We start from the raw sequence: 24,693 nt of genomic DNA on the forward strand, positions 1-24,693 counted from the left end.
CTATACAGATACAAAACTGTCAGGGCTCGAAATTCATTTTTCATGTAGGTGCACTGGTGTACTCAACCTAAAAATATTGGGTGCACAAAAATATTTTTGGGTGCACCATATAAAATAAAATAAGTAGAATGCTAGCAAAAACTAACATGTTTCATATCTAAAGCAAAGTACTACTACAATAATTTTATTATTTTTCTGACACTTAGAATTTAAGAATATGCTGTATACTACAATACACTTTTTTACATTATGTAAACCTATGAAAATATTCGGGTGCTCTGGTGCACCCACAGAAAAGAATTGGGTGCACAGCTCCAAATTTGGGTGCACTAAGGTGCACATGCACCCAGTATTTCAAGCCCTGACTGTGATTCTGACATGTCCTTCACTGGACAACACAGATTAGAGGGTCTCACAGGTCTGTACCAAAGAGAAGTTTGAATGCCATCTCCACAACATTGTCCTGGGTTCCGTCCTGGAAGCACACAAAAACCTCCTTGGGTTCCTTGGCCATGTACAGTCTCCTACAATGGGAGACAAAAAAAATTAATTTTCAAGAAGATTTGAATTATCAACCCATAATGAGTGTACCAAAACATAATCCTGTTCTTCAGGCATTGTTTTTTTTTTTTAACTGCAGGTAAGCAAGAACCAAGAAATTTGATTGGCAAAACTGACCTTAAACAAAGATGTTACATACTGTCGTGAAAGTTCATCTGAGTTGGTAGTTACATGTTTAAAGTTGAAACATTAATTTCATTCCAACTCAAGAGACTGTTATCACCTAGAGATTTCAACCAGTAACTCTGGTCTCCTTCAATAGACTGACCCAGTTTTTTACCAGATACTGTAGTTTACCAGATACCTTTGACCCAGTGTTGACACCACACTTCAGAGAAGCCATGTGACAAGTCTCACTGGGTCAGGCTATTGAAGAAGACCAGAGTGACTGGTAGACAGCTCTAGGTGAGAACAATTTCTCATGTTGGAACAAAAGTTTTAAGTTGAAAGATGTTACAAGTACAAATGTAAGTTCCTGCCATGATGCTTACCCTACAACCCAGTATGTGATGGTAGGCGTGCCCCGTTTGGAGTCGTTCAGGTTGGCAGGTCCACAGTGGAACAGGACGCCCTGCTCCGTGATGACTCCCAGTGGACTCTCTGTGTGCAGAGGGCCGTCAACCTGCCTGTCCCTCAGCTCCTGTAAGAAATGCACAGCAATGCAGAGTGAAAACATGACCAGATGGTGTAACATGTGTTGTATATATAGTGTGTGTGTATAGTTCAATGGATAGTAACCCTGCCTCTAGACTAATTTTTGGTAGTTTGAATCCCGGCTGTTGTTGTTCAACCGATATGCACGCTTCCATAAAGGGACGGTGAGAAGCAGTACTCAGTTAGAAGCTCTCACGAAGATGACTGACAGGAATTGAAACATAAGCAGGTAATAAACACTACCATGTTTGTGTAATAAGAAAATCCCTATATTCTATGTCCTACATGTACCAGCCTGATGAAATTATTTTGATAAGTTTGAGTGAATTTATTCACACAACCAAAGAGATGGTCTGAAGAAGAAAATCCCTACATGTATATCACTCAAACTGTAAACTTCCCAGAGGTTTGAAACCCTGATGTCCTACTCATATATCAGTGTACATTGGGAAATTCATATTTGAATCACTACAAAAGCAACACCATATTGTAAATAGCTGATATATCCCCCGAATTACAGAATGTAATCATAATACTCTTCCTAAGAAAACACCATAGCTTAGCTTTAGTATCATTATGGACTAGCTCGTTAGAATCATATTTTAGTATTAGTTTGCATATGTACCATTGTTGTTTCTTTGCCATACATTGTACCAGCTACAGTTGTTGAGCAATAAAGTTGATTTGATTTGATTTGTTGTACAAAATGTACCTTGACTTGTGCGCTGTTCTCAAACATGGCGTGGATGGTCTGGCAGCAGCAGTAGAAGTTCCTGATGACGTCCATGTGGAGAGCCCCGCCCTGCCTGCCCACATCCTGATGGGTGGGGCACACCACCACACCCGCCGACGTGTTCACTGTCAGGTAGTGGAACAACGTGTTGTCTACTCCACACGTCAGTCTGGCAATAGAATATATACTTCATTACACAACAATAAATCATTTATTGTACAAAATGTACAACATATACTAGTAGCAAAAGACATGCTGGTACTATCAGACAAATCTACCTTACAACAGACATGTACATGTATTTGAATACAACACGGCCGTGTATTCTGTATCATCCGAGGTACCAGTCCGACTGTAGTTAGATTGCCTGAAAGCCGGAGGGAGATCCAACCTGCAGAAGGGCTAGGACCGAGGGTGATGCAGAGTACACCATGTTGTATTGCATTTATGCCATATGCATTAAAAAAAAACAAGTTTAAAGGATTACAATACTTGCTGATGTATAATACACGACTTTTTGACTGTACAATAATTCATACTTTGTTGAATAAGACAACTCTTCCTTGTCTTGTCCCACCAGTACTCTGTTGATATTGGACATCTCAAAAGCATCAGGAATCAGCCTCTTGCTCTTCACCTGAAACACAAAGCAAGAAAGTTTACAAGAGAGCTGACGGTATTTTTCTCACTCAAAATTATATAGACAGGACTAACTTGTGAAGAGGGTTGGCCAAGGCCAGGGTTTAGACATCTTTTCTTTTACTCAATCACTCAATCCTGCTACGAATAGTTTCATCAGGTTTGTAAGTCACTGAATAAAGAGACAGGCTGTTTTCATACAACCAAGTGTTATATTCAGCCGACAATTCGGTGACCGTCTGTCACCTTCCTCAGGGCAATTCTGACTGGATTGCATTGTAGATATAGTTCCCAGTAACCGTGTAAATATGTAAATATTTTATAGTTGGCAATGAACCAGTCAGAATTGCCCGGAGGAAGGTGACAGATGGTCACCAAACCATCGTCTGAATAAATTGGTTGTGTAAAAAGAGTCTCACTCCACCCTTTCAGGAATCACTCTTCACCTTGAAAAGTCCACTGCTGTTTCCACTCTCCCCAGACTGCCCAGACCCCGACCCCTCGGACTGTTTCCTGAAGTGCCTGCGATCCAGGCTAGGTGTGGAGTGGGGACTGTCTCCGCCCAATGACGGCACTCCGCTGCCGCTGTGTTCACTCCCGGAGTGGCTGACATTGTCTCCGTCGGCTCTGGCTCCTGGTACTAACAAACAGGAATACAAATCAAATCAACTTTATTGCTCAACTACTGTAACAGGTACAATGTATGGAAGAAAAATACAAGCCTTTTGGGTAGAAACATGAACTATACTAAAAGAGCTCTGTGGACTCCTCTGCCAGTGGTTTTGGTGAGCTGCTATGTTAGTTTAAACATATTTCTGACTCACCCTGTAAGAAAGAACTCTGTGGACTCTTCTGGAAGAGTCTGAGAGGTTTTGGTGAGCTGCTCTGTTAGTTTAAACACATTTCTGACTCACCCTGTAAGAAAGAACTCTGTGGACTCTTCTGGAAGAGTCTGAGAGGTTTTGGTGAGCTGCTGTGTTAGTTTGAACACATTTCTGACTCACCTTGTAAGAAAGAACTCTGTGGACTCTTCTGGAAGAGTCTGAGAGGTTTTGGTGAGCTGCTCTGGTGCCTACCCAGGACAGGAGTACCCAGGATACTGCTGGTGCTGCTGGCATTACTGGTGGACTTCTCTCTACTGGAGGGGAGGAACCATTCAGCACAGGACAGGGCAGGGTTGGACGGGGACTGCAGTCTGCAGGGAAATACAAGCAGTACAGGTCACACTCATGCATTCAGAGACATTTCAGTACATTGTCTCTGTCTAAGCTAACTAACTAAAGGAGCCACCCTATCACAGTCATACATGTACATGTACTCTCCAAGCAGAGGTTTAAGCTTTGGCTTATTTTTGGCATGTTTAAGGCATGTGTAGGTGTTTTTCTCAGGACCTCTTTTTTGTACCGGTACAATGTATTTTTTTTTGCCAGCCTAACCCTAGGGTTGGCAAATGGGAACTCCCCATGCAAAAGGATACTGCCTGGCCAATTTTGTAGCCACCAAAACATCTGCTTGGAGATTTTCAGTTACTGTTCAGGTTCAGGATATCAAATTGATCAACAGTTGTGGATGCATCGTATAAAATTCAGCTGTCTTGTAAGAAAAAAAGTTCTTGTAGATCGCTGTGGACACAAAATTGTGTGACAGATCCAACCACGCCTAGCTTAATGCAATTTGAGGGAAGTTCACACAAAGAATGTGGATTTTATACTGCGTTTTGGCCTTTACTTTAACATGTACAGTACTACTGTTACAGCCAAACCAGCTTAGTTACTTCATGTTTCTGTATTCCCAACACCTACCTGTCCTCAAACAAGTTTCCGACGTTCTGTGTCTCCAGCTGCAGAATGACTGCTTTAGCCTGGTCCACCAGGAAAGGGTCAGGACTCACACTACCCTCCGCTCTGCGGTCGGGAACACAGGGTACAAAACTCAGTACTTATTAAGGTTTTAACGTTTATTATTCAAGTTTCAAAGTAATTTACTGTACTTCCAAGGTTATACTATTTCTTGATATGAGGGAAAAGGAGGAGGATTTGCTGTGAATTCAATACAATCTCTGTGAAGTAGAAACATTAGAAGGCTTGGCTCACCTCTCCGCACAGCCTCCTGCCTCCAATAGAGTAGCAGACAGCCAGTGTCTCTGGAGAGGGCAAAAATTCATGTTAAATATGTACTTAAGTTAGGGGTCCAACTTAAAGTAAAACATGAGGACACTTTAATTTTCAATGTCGATGTTAGAAAACTGATCGTACAACGTTTTTCTCTCAGGTGTCTGATCATGGAGCTAGAAAAACTTGATCAGCTTGCCCCTTGCAGGGGTCCATCCCAAAAAAGTCTAGGGTTGGCAGGTTTTTCAAGGGTCAGTCGGGAAACAGGAAACACTACTGTACGTTATTTTATCCCAGACCTAGGGGCTTACCAAGCCTACAATCAGAAGGAACCAGCGTCCTTCCGGCTCGCTGTACCCCGGGGCGTCGGCCTCTCTGTGTTCAGGGCCAAACCTGCGTGTGGGGCGGACTTCTCTCCACAGCACCAGCTGGCCCACCCTCTCCTCGGACGCCAGTGCCAGTAAACAGTAGTACCGACAGTACAGGAACACATCCAGCAGGTCTTCTCTGGGCAGGTGGTTAGCAGCCAGGAGACCCTGGAATCAATCAATCAATCAATCAATCAATCAATCAATCAATCAATCAATCAATCAATCAATCAATCAAACAATTCAATTTTTTTAGCTCTCAGTGGCAAATGTGTAGATGTGTGCACTACACTGAGTTTGTCCCAATGACAAAAACCATTACCAACATGCAGCACAAATGCTATACATTGTATAACTTGTTGAACAATGCATGTTTGACACTGGTACAGTGTACTTATTTACTTACTTTGTAGAACATACAGCTTCCCAGTACTGTGAATGCCCTCCTCAGCTCATAGTAGTCATCAGACTGAAGCCAACATAGAAACAAAATGTTAACATGAATATTCAGAAGTATAACAATTTACAAAGAAGGTACTGTAATTCTTTTTTCTCATACATGTATGTAGAGTGTAATTTGTCTAACATAATTTAATATTTTACACTCTCATGTACATTTACAAGTAGTAAGTATGTACATTTACTATCTAAAAATGTTTTCTAACAAGACCAAATGCCATACAACTAATTTGTAATATCACAAATGTTTCATAGAGTAGTGCAGAAATATAAATTGCTACATGAAGCAAGTTTGAGCTACCGGTATATCAAGTTAAAGACTTTTTTCAGTTCTTTTTGTCTTTCCAAGGTATGTACATGTATAAAAGACACTGGTACATGTAAAACCAGCTATACATAAGACCTTTTAGCCCTGTGTTGACATGTGTGGGTACAGCTACAACAACATCCCTTCTCACTGTAACAACACTGGTTTTCTGAACTGAAAGGCTTCTTGATGCCTCAAGAGATGCATTAGAAACAACCTAGTTTCAAACGTATCTGAACCTCAAAACCCAAAACATTTTGCTGCCAAAACTTTGAATTCAGCTACAACTCTAAAATACTACAAATTCAAATGATTCGTGGTGGTTTGGTGACAGCGTTCATGCGTTTGTTTCAACTCTGTGTGCTGAAGATAAAGACAACTTGGCCTACATGTATTTCAACATACTGAGCCTGAGCTAACAAAGTGCATGGTGCTGTGTACCTTGGCAAAAAGCAGAACAGACTTGCTTACAGAATACTAACAAATAAGAGGGAAGAGGCCTTACCATGTCGGCAAAGTCAGCAGCTTCTAACTCACTTAGGGCAGCATCCAATGGAGTCTGTACATAGGAAAGAGACATCATGTACAAGCAGATTTTTTGACAGTTGGAACACTGATCACAAGATCAGACATTATATAACACTACAGAATCTGATACACATTTCCTGTGCATGGCTGACAACAAGTTAGTAAAAGTACTGTAAATTAAGCTTGTTTTGAGTGAGTGTGGTTTGAATTGACGTATACTTAATGTCATCTTTAACACAGTGCTTATAACTTTGGAAACATGAACGTTACTGTGAGCCAGCTACAGAAATGTATGTCAGAGGTCAAACATATTTATGTTTGCAAAGCCTACACCCCTGTCAGGAGTCATTCAACCCTTTCCAGAGCCACGGGCATCAAAAGTAGGGCCCTAACCTTTCCCTCCCCTACTTGACCAGTATTTATCTTGTACAATAGAGCTGCAGCCATTTTGGTGAAGGGGATTCTTAAGGGTTTTTGGAGGATCTATTACTTAGGATAACAGTCGGTACAGTTGGACAGTTCAGTGAGTTTGTGAGGTAACTGGGTGCTTCTCTTGCTGGAAATGTGGCATAGTGTGGTCAGAGTGTTCGGCTCAGAACAAAGAAGTCCAGGGTTCGAACCCGACATGCCCGTAATGTATTGTGCATAGTACTTTCAATTGGCAGAATTTCCCAATATAAGGTCGTAGCTGTGTATATAAGGTTTACATCCCTACTTTAGTTTCCAAATGTTGTGTCGGAAAAGATATTGTCTGTAACAGGCAAAATTCTAATGCAACGTTGACCAACGAAAACCTTGAAAAGTCAGGGTCTTGCGCAAGCGCAGTACATTCTGACGACGTGCTCCATTACAGCACACAACTTTCAAATTGTCTCAAAGGCAACATTTGAAAACTAAAGTAGGGATGTTAACCTTATATACACAGATACGACCTTATATGGGAAATTGAAAGTACTATATGCACAATACATTACGGGCATGTCGGGTAAGAACCCGGGACTTCTTTGTTCCGAGCCGAACACTCTGACCACATGATGCCACATTTCCAACAAAAGAATACCTTGATGTCCTCGGGTATGTGCAGTGTTGGGACTGCCATGATCATGTCCATCACTGCTGAACTGTTGTCGTCTGGCTGGAGACTGGACGACATCTGGCCCCCTAGCAGCACTCTCTTGAACAGCAGGGAAAAGAAGTGGTCCAGCTGGCTTATGTTTGCCGTCGTAGAAAAGGCACTGGAGAGAAGAAAAGACACAGTTTGATACTTTCAATTTGCTATTTGCCAGTTAGCAATATTATTATCGATTTCTAACACCGTGATACATATTACATGTACATGTATAGTCAAACCAGCCAACATGACCACCTCTATACGCCGGTCATCTGGCCATTATGACCGCTTTTGGCTTTCGGTTCATGGCCAAACCGAAACGCCTTTTAAATCATGGCCTTAGTTTGACTTACATGTATGTAGTTTGACAAGTTTGACTGTAGTTTGACTATTAAGTTTTTATAGTTTGACAAGTTTGACTGTTTTGTAGTTTGACAAGTTTGACTGTAGTTTGACTATTAAGTTTTTGTAGTTTGACATGTTTGACTGTTTTGTAGTTTGACAAGTTTGACTGTTTTGTAGTTTGACAAGTTTGACTGTAGTTTGACTATTAAGTTTTTGTAGTTTGACATGTTTGACTGTATCTCTTTTTTCCCCACCTCTCTATTGATCCATAGATGACAGTCAGGAATCGGACCACGTCACTGACCATGTGGGTCAGCTGCTCCACCTTGACCTTGTCCCCAGGTAACCCCAGCACCAGCAGGTGTTGACCTTTCTTCCAGTAGCCGATGTGGATGTGTTGTTTGTCAACAACCAGAGTCGAACTGAAAATGGTCAAAACAACATTGACAATAACTCCATACATGTAGTTCTGATATTATGTGACTGCAATTTCATACTAGTATACACAAACCAGTGCAATGGCCAAGTGGGTAGAGTTTTCACCTTGTATTTGGTAGTGAGTTCGATCCCGGGCCAAGTCATACCAAAGACTTTAAAAATGGTACATACTGCTTGCTCTGCTTAGCACTCAGCATTTGGGAACGAGTATGGGAGTTTAACACACCACTTACCACCAGCGGACTAGCCCCCTGCTGTAGTGATTGCACTTTTGTGGCCCAGCGATACTGGCTATACCAATACAGAATGATATTAATTATTTACCTCTTAACTCTGGTGCCTGTGACGTTCTGTAGAATGTCTCCCACAGTGATGAACATGCCTCGGATGTTCTTCAGCCTCCTGGAGGCATCACTATCAGGGTAGCTGTACAAGATCTCCTGTCAAGTCAGATATCATCATGTTAGTATACAGCACACCAGTTACAACTTCAGGAAACATAATGTACAAAATGTATAAGGACACAGATCAGGTTTAACATGACACATCAGACCACACCAGGTAAATTGAATAGATGACATCCTCTGTAGATACTGAATCTTAATGTTATAATTATAAATGTATATTGATAACAATATTTTACATTCCAAATTCAGAAGTCTTCGATGGTTGATTACCAAATGTGTTCAGAGCAGTGTTCTAGCCAGCGTCCGTCTTTCCATCATTTGACGGAATTCTGCCTCTCGTAATCGACTAAAATTTTGCCCAATCTGTCATCTTTGATGGACAAAAATACCAGCAAAATTTGCCCTCAAAATGCAGGAAATAATACGTGTTTCAGAGGGTCGGGATTTCAATATTGCCCTCGGCTCCCCTTAGGTTTGTTGAGGATTCAACACAGGAAATGATGTTAATCAAGTCAAATGAAATTGAAATGACAAAAAAGTCAGGCTGGCTAGAACGCAGGTTCAGAATCCTAGACTTTGTTCCCTTGTAACGTCTACCTCCTTCTACAAGGATGGTGTAAACACTTGAGTCCCTAAATTTTTTGTATAAGCTGTTACAAAAACAAAGCTATTTGATCTGTTCCATGCTATTTGTCTCTGAAGATACTTGTTTAGCGCAGGAGATAATCAGTGAAGAATGTTGTGGGGACTGTTACCCCGCGTGTGTGTTCAAGGCATTAGGCAACACTCCTGCCTGCAAATCCTGGGTATGTTGCCAGCCGAAACTCAAACCAACTAAATCTCTTCACCAAACAACCATACACTCCTGGTTAGGGAGATTATCCTCTTGCACAGAAAGCTGGGCACGGATCCTGCAAATTAGGCTTGAAAGTCCAGGAACCAAGGACGGAAAGCCACCACAAATCTGTTCATGGCACTCGACATGCCAGAACATTGCCATTACTGTACAGGCATCATTGTCTGTCAATAGAATTTTTGAGAAGTGACATATGATTTGAAAAGAAAGTCTAGTAAAGTTTTCATGATTCTTGGTTTGAGAAACTAAGCTGTTTCTCTTTTCTGTAATATTGCTGATTCCTGATTAGGTCGTTTGGCACAAAAAGTACCAAAACACATAAAGAAATGGTGTTCATAAAGAAATGGAGGACTCTTTAAGCATACTTATCATATTTAAGATTTACCACATTTGTGAAGGATTGACATAACAGGTGACTATCGCCTCCTCGAGATGTCAAAGAGACAGGCTGTAAGATTCGAGCCACTCACAAAGGGAAGAACCCAGGCTCTTTTTGAATATGATCAGTATGGTAGGATCTTTAACCTGCTTGACGTGTGGCTCTCCTTTAACACTTTACATCCTAACCGAAGCTTAAGGGACTCATTTTCACCTGTATCAAGTGAGAGAATAGCTGTAAAGTGCCTTTCCCAAGGACATTTACAATGGGGCCTTCCAGGGATTTGAACCCAGAACCTTTGGTTCCTGAGTCAATAATCTAAACCACAAGACCACCTTGTCACCCTTGCCTTCCTGATGAACTTCTTTTCACTGACTTTGTGTTGTAATTGCTCCACAGAAGGACAAGAATGGCTCATTTGTGACACAGACAAAATTTGATTATAGCAACAGACACTTGACGACTGAGGACACGGTTTTAATAAGTTGCTTCAATGTTCTTTTGTGATCAACCCTTGGTACTAGCTTTCATCTTTTAACATCATTTTGCAATTTGTTAGCACTCAGGGTCAGTATATTGCATTCCAATTACATGTACCTCATGTTGGAGACAGCAAGATTTGGTTTCTACTGACAAACTCAGAGAAAAGTTTTAAATTTTCTTAGGCTCTTTGGACATTGACAAGTTTTCCCTGTATAGAGGGTTTAGTTATCAAGAAAATGTTGATATGTTATTGTTTTTAAGATTTAGTACTAGAGAGCATGTCGGCATAACATACTGGGCCTGCCCGAAACCCATACAGCATTTTTGTACAATGTCTTGTTTAAGGTCATATTTGCATATTAAGGATGACATCCCATCTACAGTTTTTAAATGATTGTTGTGTCAGGAAATATATTGTTGGCTAAATTCTGATGCAACATTGACCAAACATCCCACAAAAATAGTGAAAACCCAGGTTTTGCACAGGTGCAGTACGTTCTGCCAAAGTGCTACATTAGTACTAGAGAGTTGCATATAATCTAGGAAATTTCTCAAATTTAGTAATCATTTTTTTTTCAACTCCAGCAGAGAGTCATGAGAATTAACATCCAAACTCAAACAGAGAACAGTGTAGTAAGTGTTGGTGGGCTGAAGAGCTTTGTGAAGACAACATTTTGGAACGTTCTGGGTGGTTCTCACCAGACCACATGACAAATAGAGTATTGTCGGCCATCCTCAATGGTTGTCATGGCAACAGAATGCCAGAAATGCGGTGTTTGCAGAGGCTCGACCAGCGAGCTTTGATGTGATGTTTTCTGTACCAGACCGCAGTATGTTTACGTGTCGCACTGTCGCAACAAAGGACAGAATGGACAGGCATCACGGGGATTGTTGCCATTGTTATAAACCCCATCACTCAGGCAGGGATACAACTTTATCAAATCACTGTTACTGTCAGGGACTCCCTCAGATAGGACATAAACTGGAGGTGTTGTGTTTGAGGAGAGCCACACCCACGTGCGTTTGAGAACCCACCACACCTTTCGAAAAAGAGTAGGTGCATGTCCCGGTGTGCGATGGTCCAAGTACATGTACTATAATTTAGAAGTTGATAATTCACAGTCTTCAAATCACCAAGATGAAGGCCTGGCAAACCCTTAATATAAGAAGAAGATGAAGATTTACATCATCACCCCTATATACATGTACGCGAGCCGTAGCAAAGCCACATTGCACATTATAGTAGACAGAGAAGACAATGCTGCATCATACTTAACCTCTATTAAGAATGACAACAATTGTGACCAACAACAACCAACAACAACAACCAACGTTAATGGTTTGAGGCTCTGGAGAAACCAGCACATTATCTCTGTACAGTACAGCAGAGGAATAAGATGCCATTTGGATATGGATCGTACCTCTTCCTTGTGAGTGTTGTTGGAGTCACTGCCCATGGTGAGGTACATGACGATGTGTGGAATCCTCTCCAGTATGTGTTGGTACGTGGAGACGTCCTGTCCGCTCACCAGTTTGACCAGTTGGCTGGGTTTGGCTGGTTCTCTTACGGAGGGTGAGGGTGAGGGTGGCTCCCATGGCTCAGGCGCAGGCTCCATGGTAAGTTTGACCTGGGGAAACGGGAAGATGTCACTAACTGTCAACAGAACAGTCAAACTGGTCAATAAAGGCCACTCACAGGACATGTAATCATTGTCTTAATAAGTCGCAGGGATGACTTAACCAGTGCCTTGTAGCTTTTGTCTGAGGATGAAGACCATGTTGATTTGATTGATATTTCAGTTTCAGTTTTATTCAGATCCACAATTAGCCTCATAAGAGGCTATTCTTCCTGTGGTCTACACATTCATATTTACATACATATATTACAAACGTACAAAAACATTACAAAATTAACAGTACATGGCAAACTTTACACAAATTCACTATTTACAATCCAGTACTTTGCTAGTTGCCTATGTTATTCCACGTGTGTGACATCCTGTACATAAAGCGCTTTTTCTGAGAGTTTGATTTTGGTTTTGGTAGTCTGATTTTGTTTGTGCTGGTTGAACGTGTGCTGTACTTGTGGATCTCAGATTGGAATGTGATTTTGTCGTACAAGGCCTTTGGTTGTTTGGTGAGCATGATACGTTTAAATGTGACAAGGCTTCTCTGTTGGATTCTGTCCCTGACAGTCAGCCATCCTAATGTCTTCAGCATGGTGTCCATATATGGATGACATCCTCAAAATTGATTTGTCACCAAAAAGTTGCCTTCATTATGAAATCTAATTGTGATCATGAAGGTTGAACAAATGACTGAACACACAGATTATGGCATTTTCATTTCTATACCTTTTCTTCTTTTTCTTTAGAATTAATTTTGGCATATGACATTAGTATCCTTTTCCAATTTTTTTACAACTTACAGCACACATGTATATATTTGCTACTTTTGGTCAAAAACTTTTTTGGAAACAGACTGCGTGCGCTGATGACATCCATAATCATCAAATTAACACGGCCTTACATTTATCATGAATTCAAACCATTCGCTTTTTTACTAGGAAGAAACTTACTCCATTGCTACATTCCTAACATTTCTTGTAAGGTTGAACAATGCACGTGTGTACTGACATTGTGGCACCTGTTACACGTCAACCCAACAGTACGTTACGACGACAGATGTCCCGGGGACAAGTGCACTTTTCTGTGCGAACAATGCCACCATTGGTACAACCTGTCAGGTGGTGAAAGGGCCACAATCAGTGGGCAATTACACTCCATCAATGGTACAACTCAGGAGCACTGCCGCAAACAAGGCCTGGCTAACAGCCCGGTGAATAGAGAGTGGCACTTGTTTGAATGACTGGGGACACATAGACCACTCAGCAAATTTGCTCTCTATGGGGTAGAGTGGGCTCCCTAATATCTGCTCGTTCGACTGTGAACACGAACGACTCATTGGGTCAAGCACGCCCTTTGTGTGAGGTTTAGGAGATAACTCTTGCTGGCTTTCACTAAGGAAGGGAAAGAACGGCGAGCAACTAGCCATGTCATCCTCTCGAGCGTCTCCCTTCCCACATGAAAACAGCACCAACTGCTAACAGTAAATTCTACACTCTGGTGAGAGTGGACTAAGAGACAGGAAATACCAGACATACGTATGGTCCAAGGGAGTTCAACAATGGGTCGGTGACAGGGCTTACCTGTACATGTGACTTCTTCCTCTTCTGAAAGTATAACCCGTTTGTTCGGTCGTACGAGCTTTTCCCCACTACCGCACTCCATGTTTCTGTCTACCGACTGTTTCCCAAACCTAGCTAAGGAAAAGCGATGCTACTCTCTAGACCATTCCTGGCATAGCTAGATGCAGTGTGATGCTCACACACACACACACACGTCTCTTCTCTCTACAGTCTGACACTGAAGGAAACTTGAGTCGTAATACATGCAAATCACAGCCGCTCGTAGGCGTGACTGTTCAGGACATGCATGGGTGCTCCAGGGTGGGCGGGCGCCGGCTATGCCTTGAATCCTCCCAATCCCATAGACTCACTGCCTTTGTAACACTTTCTCATGCCGAGGAAACCCACTTCCCATAAACTTAACTGTAAACAGAAAGTATTTACCCTCGAGGTAAAAACAAACATTAACACTACATCATATGATCTTGGAAGGTCATGTAGAGTTTTGACATTTGTCTTGTCTTTTTGTGTTTAGGGATAAATGTTTCTGTATGTGTGAGATTGGTATACATCAGGACTCTAGCCAACTCAATTTTTTTTCCGTCAGCCGAGGTTCATGATTGGACCTGTGGGGAGAGTGCTTGCAATCTACAGGGGTCCAGGGGCAAATTTTTAGATTATCCGGCCTTTAAAAATGCAATTTCCCACATTTTGAAGAGGCACATTATGTGGTTGAGAGTTGTTGTTGTTAGTCCTTTTATTTGGATGTTTTATATTTTTCTCAAGGTTTTTGTCAATATTGTCTGTCAAGGTTGACAGATTGGATTGAAAAATTTTCCGTCACACGCCGCAAAGTTCCTGCAACTGACGAAACAATGGGTGCTGGCTATAGAGAGCCCTGGCACACATGTAGGGAAAACACAGCTGAGTAGTTTGGGACACATTCTGTTTGTTGTGCATCAGCTGGAGAATGGAATCCTTTCGTTCTCCGCCGTGCATGGCGTGACATGTTGCCAGGATGTTTATGCAAACTTGGGGGGCAGAACGATGTGCGTTATGTCTGGGATGGCACCAGGAACGTGACACTTGTGTGCCGCGTTCTACTGACTGGACTTCTCAGGAGACTGACTGAATTAGGACATGTCTCACTATACACAGAGGTATGGAAAGAAAAGGCTGTCCATTGTCATACAGTATTCTTACATATATATAGGCTAGGGCTCTAGCCAGCTCGAAATTTTTTTCCGTCAGCTCATCAGTTTCATGATCAGACCTGGGGGGAGCGTTGTACATATATGTAATGTACATGTAGGTGTGACTTGAGTACAGCATGCTCCCCTGTGAAATTTTGGATTTTCAAGCCTTCAAAAATGCAATTTTCCCCACATTTTAAAAGGTAAATCATGGAGTTGAGAGTGATTTCAGTGAACCTTTAGATGATTTTATATCTTTATCCAAGAATTTTGTCAATTTCATCTGTCAAGGTTGGTTTAGATTTCTTTCCGTGACACGCTGCAAAGTTGTAGCAGCAACTAACAGAAAAATGGGTGCTGGCTACAGTGAGTCTGCTAGAGTCCTATGGGCTAAAATCACAAGCCTAAAAGAGTTGTCTTATCTGTGACAAGCAGACGAAAGGTAAGGAAAGTTGTTCTACTCCACAAGTATTCATTTTGTTTTGGGAAAGCAATATTTCAGCAAACAGTTTTGTTTTTACTGTTTGATACTTCAGATTCTACAACATGTATCCTTTCTATTGATGGACTGCAGTGTCTCTGATGCAGGTTTATACTTAAGCTCATTTTTGAGATGTTTTTAGGCCTTTTTATTTTTGGCTCTCTTTTTTAGCACTGGTATTTTTTTTGGCCAGCCAAACTTGGGGTGGCATATTGAATACTGGCTGGCAAATGGATACTACATGTACCTGGCCAGTTTGATATTGTAAGGCAGCCACTGCAGGATTTGCTTGGAGATTAGAATGAAAAGATTTTACTGCCTTTTTTCATGAAGACACTACTCATTCATATATTGCATGTGCAGTGTCTATAGATCACACTACACATGTGTGTAGACATGTTGCATTTTATGATCTGCAGTCCCTTAAGGGCAAAATATGGCAAACTTATAAGGAACTTTTTACCTGTTTCTGGGGGAGAATTTCTAGCATTTTACATGCAATAGTCACTTTGACTGAGTGACACAAAAGGTATGGAAATCACACTACAACTTTTTACAATGGTCATCAACATTACTATATACCTCCATATACATGTATATTGATAATAGTTTAACATGGCCAGCCTGAGGACCTTTGTGTATAAGTTACCAAATTATGAACCAAATTTTCCAAAGTTAGAGCAAGGAGGTTGCTTAGAGTTACATGTAAGTGAAATTCACTCTGTATTTGTTTGTTGCTCAGCTGCATTTAGGTTTTTAACTTTTCCTCAGGATTTGATTGTTGATAAATTCTTTTCAGTAAATACTAGTGCTCATATGAATGCAAGTATGTATGTATGGATGTACATTTGTACAGTTACCTCGCCTCTCCTTGTGGGACAGTACAGCAATGCCCCCTATCAAAGTATTTGTGAACTGCACCCTCAGGAATGGTCAGGACGCCCCCTTGCAGTTACACCAAACAGTGCAGTTTTATCTACCATTGTTATTTTGATAAACCAGATCCATCCAAATTAGCCCTATAGTAATCAATGTTGTGTTATGGTCCTGAGAATATTAAGTGCATAGGGATTATTTTTGGAAGAGTAAGGTCAGCTTATTGCAAAAGTAACTGTTGATGAAGAAAACTGTGTTTACCTCCATAGGTGTGACAATGGCAGACAGAAGCTGGTTGATGTTGTCCATGTTCACATTGAAGTCATTCACGGCTACCAGACAGTCACCTGTGGACAACAAGACAGACATTACAAGGTCAGTGAAACAATGTTCATTTTTTGCTTATTAGGATCTTAGGGTAAATTTCACACTATTCTTCCTGGTCTCAGTCACCAACTTTCAAATACAAATGTAGACACATCCCACACCAGGGTATGCCCCTACTCTTTCATGAAAGGTGTGGTGGGATCTTTAACATGTGAGGTGTGGCTCTCCCAAACACGGGACCTCCATTCAGAATTTCAATGTCCTATCCAAGGGACGTCCCTAACAGAAGCTAGATTACTCATTTGCACTTGAGTGCAGTGAGAAAAAAGTCGTGTTAAGGGCCTTTCCCAAGGGCATAACAGCTACACATGTTGGTGGATTTGAACCCAGGACCTATGAGTTCTGGACCGAACAGTCAAACGTAAAACTTAACACAGCTACAAGTACTGATCTCTCATAATTATACCAAGCCTGACTTTGATCTATCTATCAATCAACAATACTAGTAGGTTCCCCTGCATGTATGCTTAGTGGTTTAGTGCGTAAGACCGACTGAGTCACAACAAGGATAGCACATAAACCTAGCAACCATAAACCATATAAAGATATGCTAAATGCCAGATAAGACATAATTAAGTTAGACATCCATGTGAAAACAGTGCTTACCTATTCTCAGCTGGGTGGCTTTAATAGCAGGGCCATCGGGCAGTATAGTCTGTAGAAGGATCTGCTTCATACGGGAGTTCACTGGTGTGGCGTCGCCCGCGCTTCTCAAGATCGGTTTCGGAATGATCCCCAGCAGTGTTTCTAGCGTTGCTTCCTTCTGCAGTTTGGTTGGGTCGACTTTCAGCCTGACTTCGTACAGACCTGCTCCGTTCATATCGGACTGCCCGCCGTCTGTACTGTCTTTGTTCTTCGTTCTTGATCAGTTCCACGTATGCGGCTGATGCCGCTTTCCTTTGTGGGCTCTTTCTTTTCTGGTTGGACGTTGCCGTTAGGTGCTTTCCCATTGGGCGGAGTCGGTAGTTCTCCGTTTGGTTCCTTGGCTCCGCTGTACTGCTCCAAGTAGAACAGAGAGCCGTCTGGCTGTACCTTGTCTGCCCATACTGGTGGTAAACTACTGCAAGTGGAGACAGACACACTGTTAGCACCATCCAGGCTGGCTACACTAGCTCCCAGTGAGCTCACTGAGCTTTCTTTCCAGCTACTCTCTACGCTACACAGGCTGCCCCCACGAAACAGGCTCTCAGCGCTGCTCTCCTGAATGACGCTAGCCGTCGGGAGGCTGGGTCTACGGCCGAGGAGACTGATGCGCCGTACGCCGGCGTTGTTGGTTTGCCGCGGGAAGTATATCGGTTCCTGCAGCGACATTCGGCGCCCTGGCTGCGGCTGGCAACTGGGCCCGTACATGATGCTAACCTTTCGACGACGCATTCACTAAATTTTTTTTAAATGCCCAAATCGTCCCTTTTCAGAAAAAATTACCACTACAAAGCTAATCTGCTACACCTCCTCTCTCACTTCTGATAACTTTCTACCAACCAGCAGTGATGTTAATAAAAGCAGTCCAGCGTTAAAAAACAAGTTTCTTATCTCACATCAAAGACGGGGGGCTTAAGTGCCATTAAGGATTGCTAAGCCGGGCAAAAAACAGCAATCACTATACATTTAAGGGGATGATTGAATGGTCCTTTAAGCCCTATATCAAACAGGCTGAAGTAGATAGCGACGTATTGGATTTTAATGAAAGTTGAAGTGGTGCTACTCTTGGTGGGGCAACCAACAAGCCACTTTTACAGACATCAGTCCTGGCAAAACAACATTTGCCGGGGTTATAAAGGCCATGTTGATTTGATTATGTGGATGACAGTTGCGTGCGCATGAATTTTTGTCCGTTTGCCACGAAAAACCATATTGCAAATTGTTTAAAGCAACTGCAAAATGAGAAAATGTATGCCGTAAATTGCAAAACAAATACATTAATGAAAAGTAATACTAACGTCATAGAATGCCAAAATCAATTTGAAAGGAAAGGAAGAAAAGTGAAGGAATGAAAAATTAGAGTCTATCACCATACTGTACTGTGTGTTCAGTCATTTGTTCAACCTTCGTGACTTTCATAATGAATTTTTTTGTCCAAACTTTTTTTATTCCCACAGTTTCGCACGCTCACATCAGTTATGTTGTTCCCAGAGGATGTCATCCATAGAATCACATCAACATTGCCCAAAGGGAAGGTTTATATATGACCTGTCAAGTGCTGGGTTAAGGAGATGATAATGTACTTTGGTCTGTAACACCCTGCTGATATGATGCAACACCTTTAAGCCTAGTATACACATGGGCAAAACTCTGACGTATGAAAATTGCATATGCATGCAAGCTTACGAAAACTGCATACGTCAAATTTTTCCTACTGCGTCTGCTTTGACGCATGAAATTTGTGTACGGTTGCCCAGCGGGAGGTCTCCCAACCTTGTGTAAACAGGACGTGGTCATATGCAATCTCTAAGCCAAGGTTTGCCTGTGTGTAAATTGGATCTTAGTCACCTTCAATGGTGTTTGTTTCAGACATCTTAAAATGGTAAAATTGGAAAACCAGAAGTTCTATTGCAGTACCAAGGGAAGCCACTAGGGGGCCCAAAGTCTTGTCATTTTCAGTCACACCCTACCAACGCACCAAGTTTGAAATCAATCCATCAAGCCATTCTTAAGTTATCTTGTTGAAGAAATGACGGACAAACGCAGCTGAAAATGTAACCTCCATGTCTTTTATTTTAAGGAGGTAATGAATCATAGCCTGACTAAATCATGCTCCTTGCAGTTCCCCCCCCCCACAGCAAGAGCTGATGTTGTAGTTACCTGCCATGCATCATAACCACATACGTAAGTTATGACCTTAGATGTCATAGGTCAAGAGGTGAAAGAAGTGGGCATGTTTTTAGGTTAGGCCATATTGATTTGATTATATGGATGACATCCGCGCGCGCATGAATTTTCGGCCGTTTCCCAAAAAAAAAAAGTTTTCAACCATACTGTAAATCGTACAAAACAGTTGCAAAATGAGCAAAAATATACCATAAGTTACAAAAAAAATTAATAAAAACTATACCAATGTTGTAGAATGCCAAAATCAAACGAAAAAAGACGAAATTGTAAAGAAATGAACTTGAAGAGTAGATTATTCGCCAAACCATATTCTGTGCCATTTGCTCAACCCTCATGACCACGTAGATTTCATAATGAAAAGAACTTTTTTTTTTTGCAAAACTTTTTTTTTATCCGCACGCTCGCATCAGTTTTGGGGATCCCGGAGGATGTCATCCATATAATCAAATCAACATGGCCTTAACACATTAAACAAGTTAAACAAAAAAATCAATACAACAAAAAAATCCTGCAGTTACATCTGAATCTTTCTCTAAAAAGTCAATCACTTTTAAAACCTGCCAAACATTTTCACTGCCTATTCATTTCTTTCCAATTTACCTGGAAAAAACATTTAGGTTATATTGACAGTCAATGACATTCAGGGAAATTTCAGTGTTGACTGCCAGAAGGCTACTACATTTCAAAATTTCCAGATAGTCGGGTTTATTTTTCGTAAACAATCTACAGTACCAAATGTCATTCTGAACTGGGCTTAATGCCCTGTGAACTTTTAAAAATCATGCAGTAAATGAGTAACCAGCTGTACTACTACTCTTGCTGAAAATGTCCTTTAGTTTTAGTAGCCTGGGTACCAGACTGTTACAAAGGCCAGTTGGCTCCTGAGTGCCAACTACATGTCTGTATACATGACCCCAGGTAAATTTTACCCCCACAGTTAGGCCCTGATTCACCGGCATGTTGGCTAACTCTGGGCCTAGCATGTAATATGGGTCTGGCATCCAGGCTATCCTTTGAGCTTGCAGAATCATCAGGCGAGCTATTTTCATGCCATGTGCCGCCGACTTTAAACACTTTATCACTTCTGAGATCCCCAGACTTAACTTCTGACAAGGCGATAATTAAAGTCTTCACTAGTGCAAGTACTTCTACCGAACAATCCAAGAATGACTATCCAAGATAGAAGGAGTCCGGGCCGCAAAATATCTCCAATGCCAAGACCTGAGCAGGATATTTCATTAAACCTCTAATACGAACATCTGCTACTCAATCTGTACAAACATATTAATCAAACACTAATCCTTACACCTGAATTAGCATTGACGAAGTTCCAAAATAGAAGATTAACGTGGGCACAAAAACATGGATCAAGTTGCAGGGTTAACGGAACGATTATTCCCATTCCCACACCAAGCCATAATTATGTGTGAGGCTCTGTATATCGGTAGTATTTGGATTTGACATTTCTTGATCGGAGTGAGTTTCCAGGGTTGTTCACAAACAAAGTGTAACCCATTACTGTGTGCCTATCACCTGTGTCAATAAGCACCTCAATCAAAAGTCAGTTATGGTGGCGTCACATGCTCAAAAGGCCCGGCAACTGCAAACACTCGGAACCACCCCACCCCTCCCCTCCCCCCTCTCCACTCCTACACATCCTCCATGTGAATGTCAAGAGTACGATGTGTAAATCATGCGCGAGTTTACGAGCAGTCGCTAGGAAACACGGCGTGGGTAAACAGACTGTTGAACTCCGACCCTACTGTAGTGTGCCTGAGGGTTTGTGTGGGAACCAAACACAGTCTTGAAAACTCTTTAGGGCTAAGTTTGTCCTGACTTCTGTTCGAATTCATAACTACTAGTTAACTGTATTCCCTGAACAAACAGATCTCAAACATCTACACCTTCTACTTAGATGATGCTGTTAATACACAAACATCTTTAGGTGAAATGAATTTTTTAAACAAATTGTATAAAGTACTAGTTTCTGCTGGACAGGTGGTAAGCCATTCAGGCTTATAAAATAAATCATCAGTAAAAGTTTGAATTTGGTTACATTAATTTCTTCTTCAGTATAATCTATAGTGGTGATACTAGGATTAAAATAAATCATAAGTAGGATGTTTTTGGATGAAAAAAAGATTTGAAAAAAAAAGGACTATGTTACACATGTAAATGTTCTACTTCATCTATTTTCATGTACATATTTACTAAAGATGCCTATAAAGTAAAGCAGCTTCTACTCTGAAACTGATTCGCATTTACTAAGCAACTAAGCTTTGCTAGTGCGCAGGATAATACTAGTACTTTGCTTTAGCATGTATGTATACCTTCCATTTACTAGTATATGCCTTCATATGTGTTTCAAATCAATCTTTCTGTCTTTGTTACAGGTAGAAATAACTGGAGACCAAAGCTGACCAAAACGGACAAGTTACAGTCAAACTTTCAAATTAAGCTACGCCAGAAGACCACTCAGGGGGCTGATAAAATCTGGTCTACGTGGTCACTAGTGTATACTATAATAGACAGGTTTCTTAATGTTTGCCAAAAGGTTGTCACCTAGGACAGGTGGTCGATTGTACAGGTATGACTGTTCATATATATTGTCACACATGTATGTCAACAGAGCAACCTATAGCCTTACTCGCACTTCAATGCTGGAAAGAAGCATTACTGATTTAGTGAAGCACAAAAGGGTGCAAATGTACAAAGAAAAAGGTTAATTTTGGACAAAATCTTCAACAACAAAACAATAACAATAACAAAAACATGTTAGAGCATTAAGATATGCGATGCCAGGGCAATTCTATCACAACTGGCACATTTGCATTTCTCTGGCGCCTGGAATAAATTAGAAAGCAGCCTCAGCAAACTTGCTTCCAATAACTCCAAACACTTTTATCAACCCTAGATGTGATGTTAATATAACTTGCAAGGCAGGAAAATGGGGAAAAATTGTAGTTGATTTGTTAGTCACTGAGTTAGACAATGTTGACAACAAAACACACTCACTGACTGAGGCTGTGTTTTAGCCAGCTTGATTTTTTTTTCAATTGTAGGGGGTCTGGGAAAAATTTGAAATTTTGCCCCCTTGAAATGCTGCACTTTAGGGGCAAATATTGCTGGTAGACTAAGTTTTTTTACAGCCGATTTTCGTCCATCAAAGAGCCAAAGTTAAATGACAGTTTTTTTTGGTCATGAACAGCAAAATTCCGTCAAAATAATAAAGGAAAGGCGGACACTGGCTAGAACACTGCCGAGGTTATACCACCCACCCAGTGGACACTCTGGTGTGCCCTGTACATGTTGGGGTCTTACAGCGAGGACTGTGAAAAAGTGGGGAAAATATTGTCATCAATCTTATTGTAAGCAATTGCTGCAATTTAGTATTATTAAATAATATAATTTATCATATTCATACGTGTCCTTGATGTTACATCGCAATATACAACCACAATTGTATTTTTATGTTTCACTTTCACATCTATGTATCTTACTTAGAGAAGAGAGATATCTAAACGATGTTCATATTTTCCTAATTGATGAGTGCTGCATAAAATTAAAAATGTACAATAATCAATTAGTTGTAGGCAAAGCAAAATTTTTCATCAAATTGAAGACAAAATACAGGTTACTACGCTGCTTTGAGCAGAATTAGAGAAGAGAGTTCAAACATCAAATACACACTAGAAATACAAAAACCCGAGAAGGAAATCTATAAAACATATTGTATGATTTCCATCAATCATAATTTGGTGTTCATCTTCATTATTGTTATCATAAGAATAATCATCTGTCAACCTGAAGCTTTAATAATAAATATTAGGAGTTCTAGTATCGTATCATTGGGTACTGAACATGTCTAAGAGTAGATCGAACTTTTCATTGCCACTTACTACGTTAGGGTCTTGTATATTTGTTGGATTTCGTGAAAAAAAAAAACATAAACGTAAAAAATTATTTATAAATGAACAACGTTGAAAGAAAAGTCGCCATGCATAAGGAGTCGTGTTGTTATGACATGATAACTCTTTCCTGCTTTAACATACGGGAATATGAGACCTTTTGAAACACTCAAATCATCTTTAACACAACTTCTAGCATCTAAAATCTAAGGGAAGATTTGCAAAAGCAAGAAAAATCTGGGCGTACTCTGACTCGGAGTACTCCGACCCGGAGAGGGAATCCACGTCGCTCTGTGACCCGCTGTACTCCCCGTCAGACTCAGGGCCACTGTAAGGGTCCTCAGCATGCCGCCGTGCAGCCATGACTCTCACACAACACACATAACTCCACAGACGGGAAGAAAAACTAAACTTCTTTTCTGGTTGGCAACAAGACGTTTTTCAAGTTGACAGCGACGCCATCTTGGTTGTGATCGGCGTAAAGCTGGCCGCAGATTCCGACGTCGTGCGATTCGAATGTAAACACAGGAGACTGTACCGAGCACGCCATCTGTTGAACGATTCGAATTAGGCCAACTAAAAAGGGGGTAGCGCTGTAAAGAGTGTTAAAAGTGTCTTTACTAGATCTGGCTACTCTAGGCTCTGAATACAGCCAAAGAAGATTAAAAAAGATCCCCTTACCTCTTTTGTAAGGCTTTCGATAAACTGTACTTCTTGGCGGGAAAATTTCCCCTTTCTCCACTGTCTAACCAGGGAGGTCAGATATTTTAGTTAAATCTCCAACTTCAATTTATGAGCGCCAATAGTTCTGTCCTTCACCCTCTTGACTCTTGTAAACCAGATTCCGTGACACATTAAACACATTTAATAGGTTGTGTGCCATGAATACGCGGCAACCAGAAAACGTTATCATCCCAGCGTCTTCCCTTCCAAGCTATGCTTGAAGATATTGCACCTGTTGTCCGTGTTGACAGTAACAATTGACACACTTTCTCGGGCATTAATTTTGCCCAGCTATCTAACACTTTTTGTCTGACTCTACAAACTCTTTAGGTATGTGATAATTTTCACCAAAATTTGTGATAAGATAAAAGTTACTGAAGTTGCTATCACGGAAGAGATTAGATTCTTCGGATTACAATGTTTTGTTGAAATCTGACAAAGTTAACATAACGTTAAGCTTTTCCTAATATTTCAAAGCTTAGTTGGGCGTTGGGCGTGTCACTCATCTATGAGTTAGAAGATCAGTGTAAAAAGGGCTGTACTTGTGGGAAGGATTACAACCATAATCCTGATATATGAACTGTAGGTAACTCAGAACTTCAGCACTGCTGAGAATCTCTGTAAGTGATCGCGTCAGCGCAAGTCACCAAATTAGTAAGGATCGTATGTTTCAGCGTAATGGATCGTATGTATTCCGTAAAATTCGTATGTTTCCGCGTAATGGATCGCA

The 24,693-nt window shown here is 41.0% G+C and overlaps 1 protein-coding gene and 1 long non-coding RNA gene across 2 annotated transcripts; one reads left to right on the forward strand and one right to left on the reverse strand.

Annotated features, from left to right (window-relative positions):
- Positions 1 to 377: 377 nt before the first annotated feature.
- On the reverse strand, positions 378 to 23,741 carry LOC109466727 (protein inturned-like). Its single transcript, XM_019764485.1, is given in 19 exon segments — positions 378 to 524; positions 1,053 to 1,201; positions 1,928 to 2,117; positions 2,488 to 2,585; positions 3,034 to 3,227; positions 3,592 to 3,782; positions 4,390 to 4,491; positions 4,681 to 4,730; positions 5,010 to 5,234; positions 5,473 to 5,535; positions 6,338 to 6,391; positions 7,421 to 7,595; positions 8,071 to 8,238; positions 8,579 to 8,694; positions 11,801 to 12,007; positions 16,378 to 16,463; positions 17,110 to 17,370; positions 17,373 to 17,563; positions 23,488 to 23,741. Coding segments are annotated over 19 exon segments (2,748 nt in total). The 5' UTR covers positions 23,604 to 23,741; the 3' UTR covers positions 378 to 412.
- Positions 14,329 to 22,360, forward strand: LOC109466734. The gene is made up of 3 exons (XR_002140032.1): positions 14,329 to 14,726; positions 16,386 to 16,491; positions 21,726 to 22,360. It is a non-coding gene; the product is annotated as an uncharacterized LOC109466734 (long non-coding RNA).
- Positions 23,742 to 24,693: the final 952 nt, after the last annotated feature.

This window comes from Branchiostoma belcheri, unplaced genomic scaffold (genome assembly GCF_001625305.1).
Source record: "Branchiostoma belcheri isolate BF01 breed outbred unplaced genomic scaffold, Haploidv18h27 scaffold17, whole genome shotgun sequence".
NCBI lineage: Eukaryota > Metazoa > Chordata > Leptocardii > Amphioxiformes > Branchiostomatidae > Branchiostoma > Branchiostoma belcheri.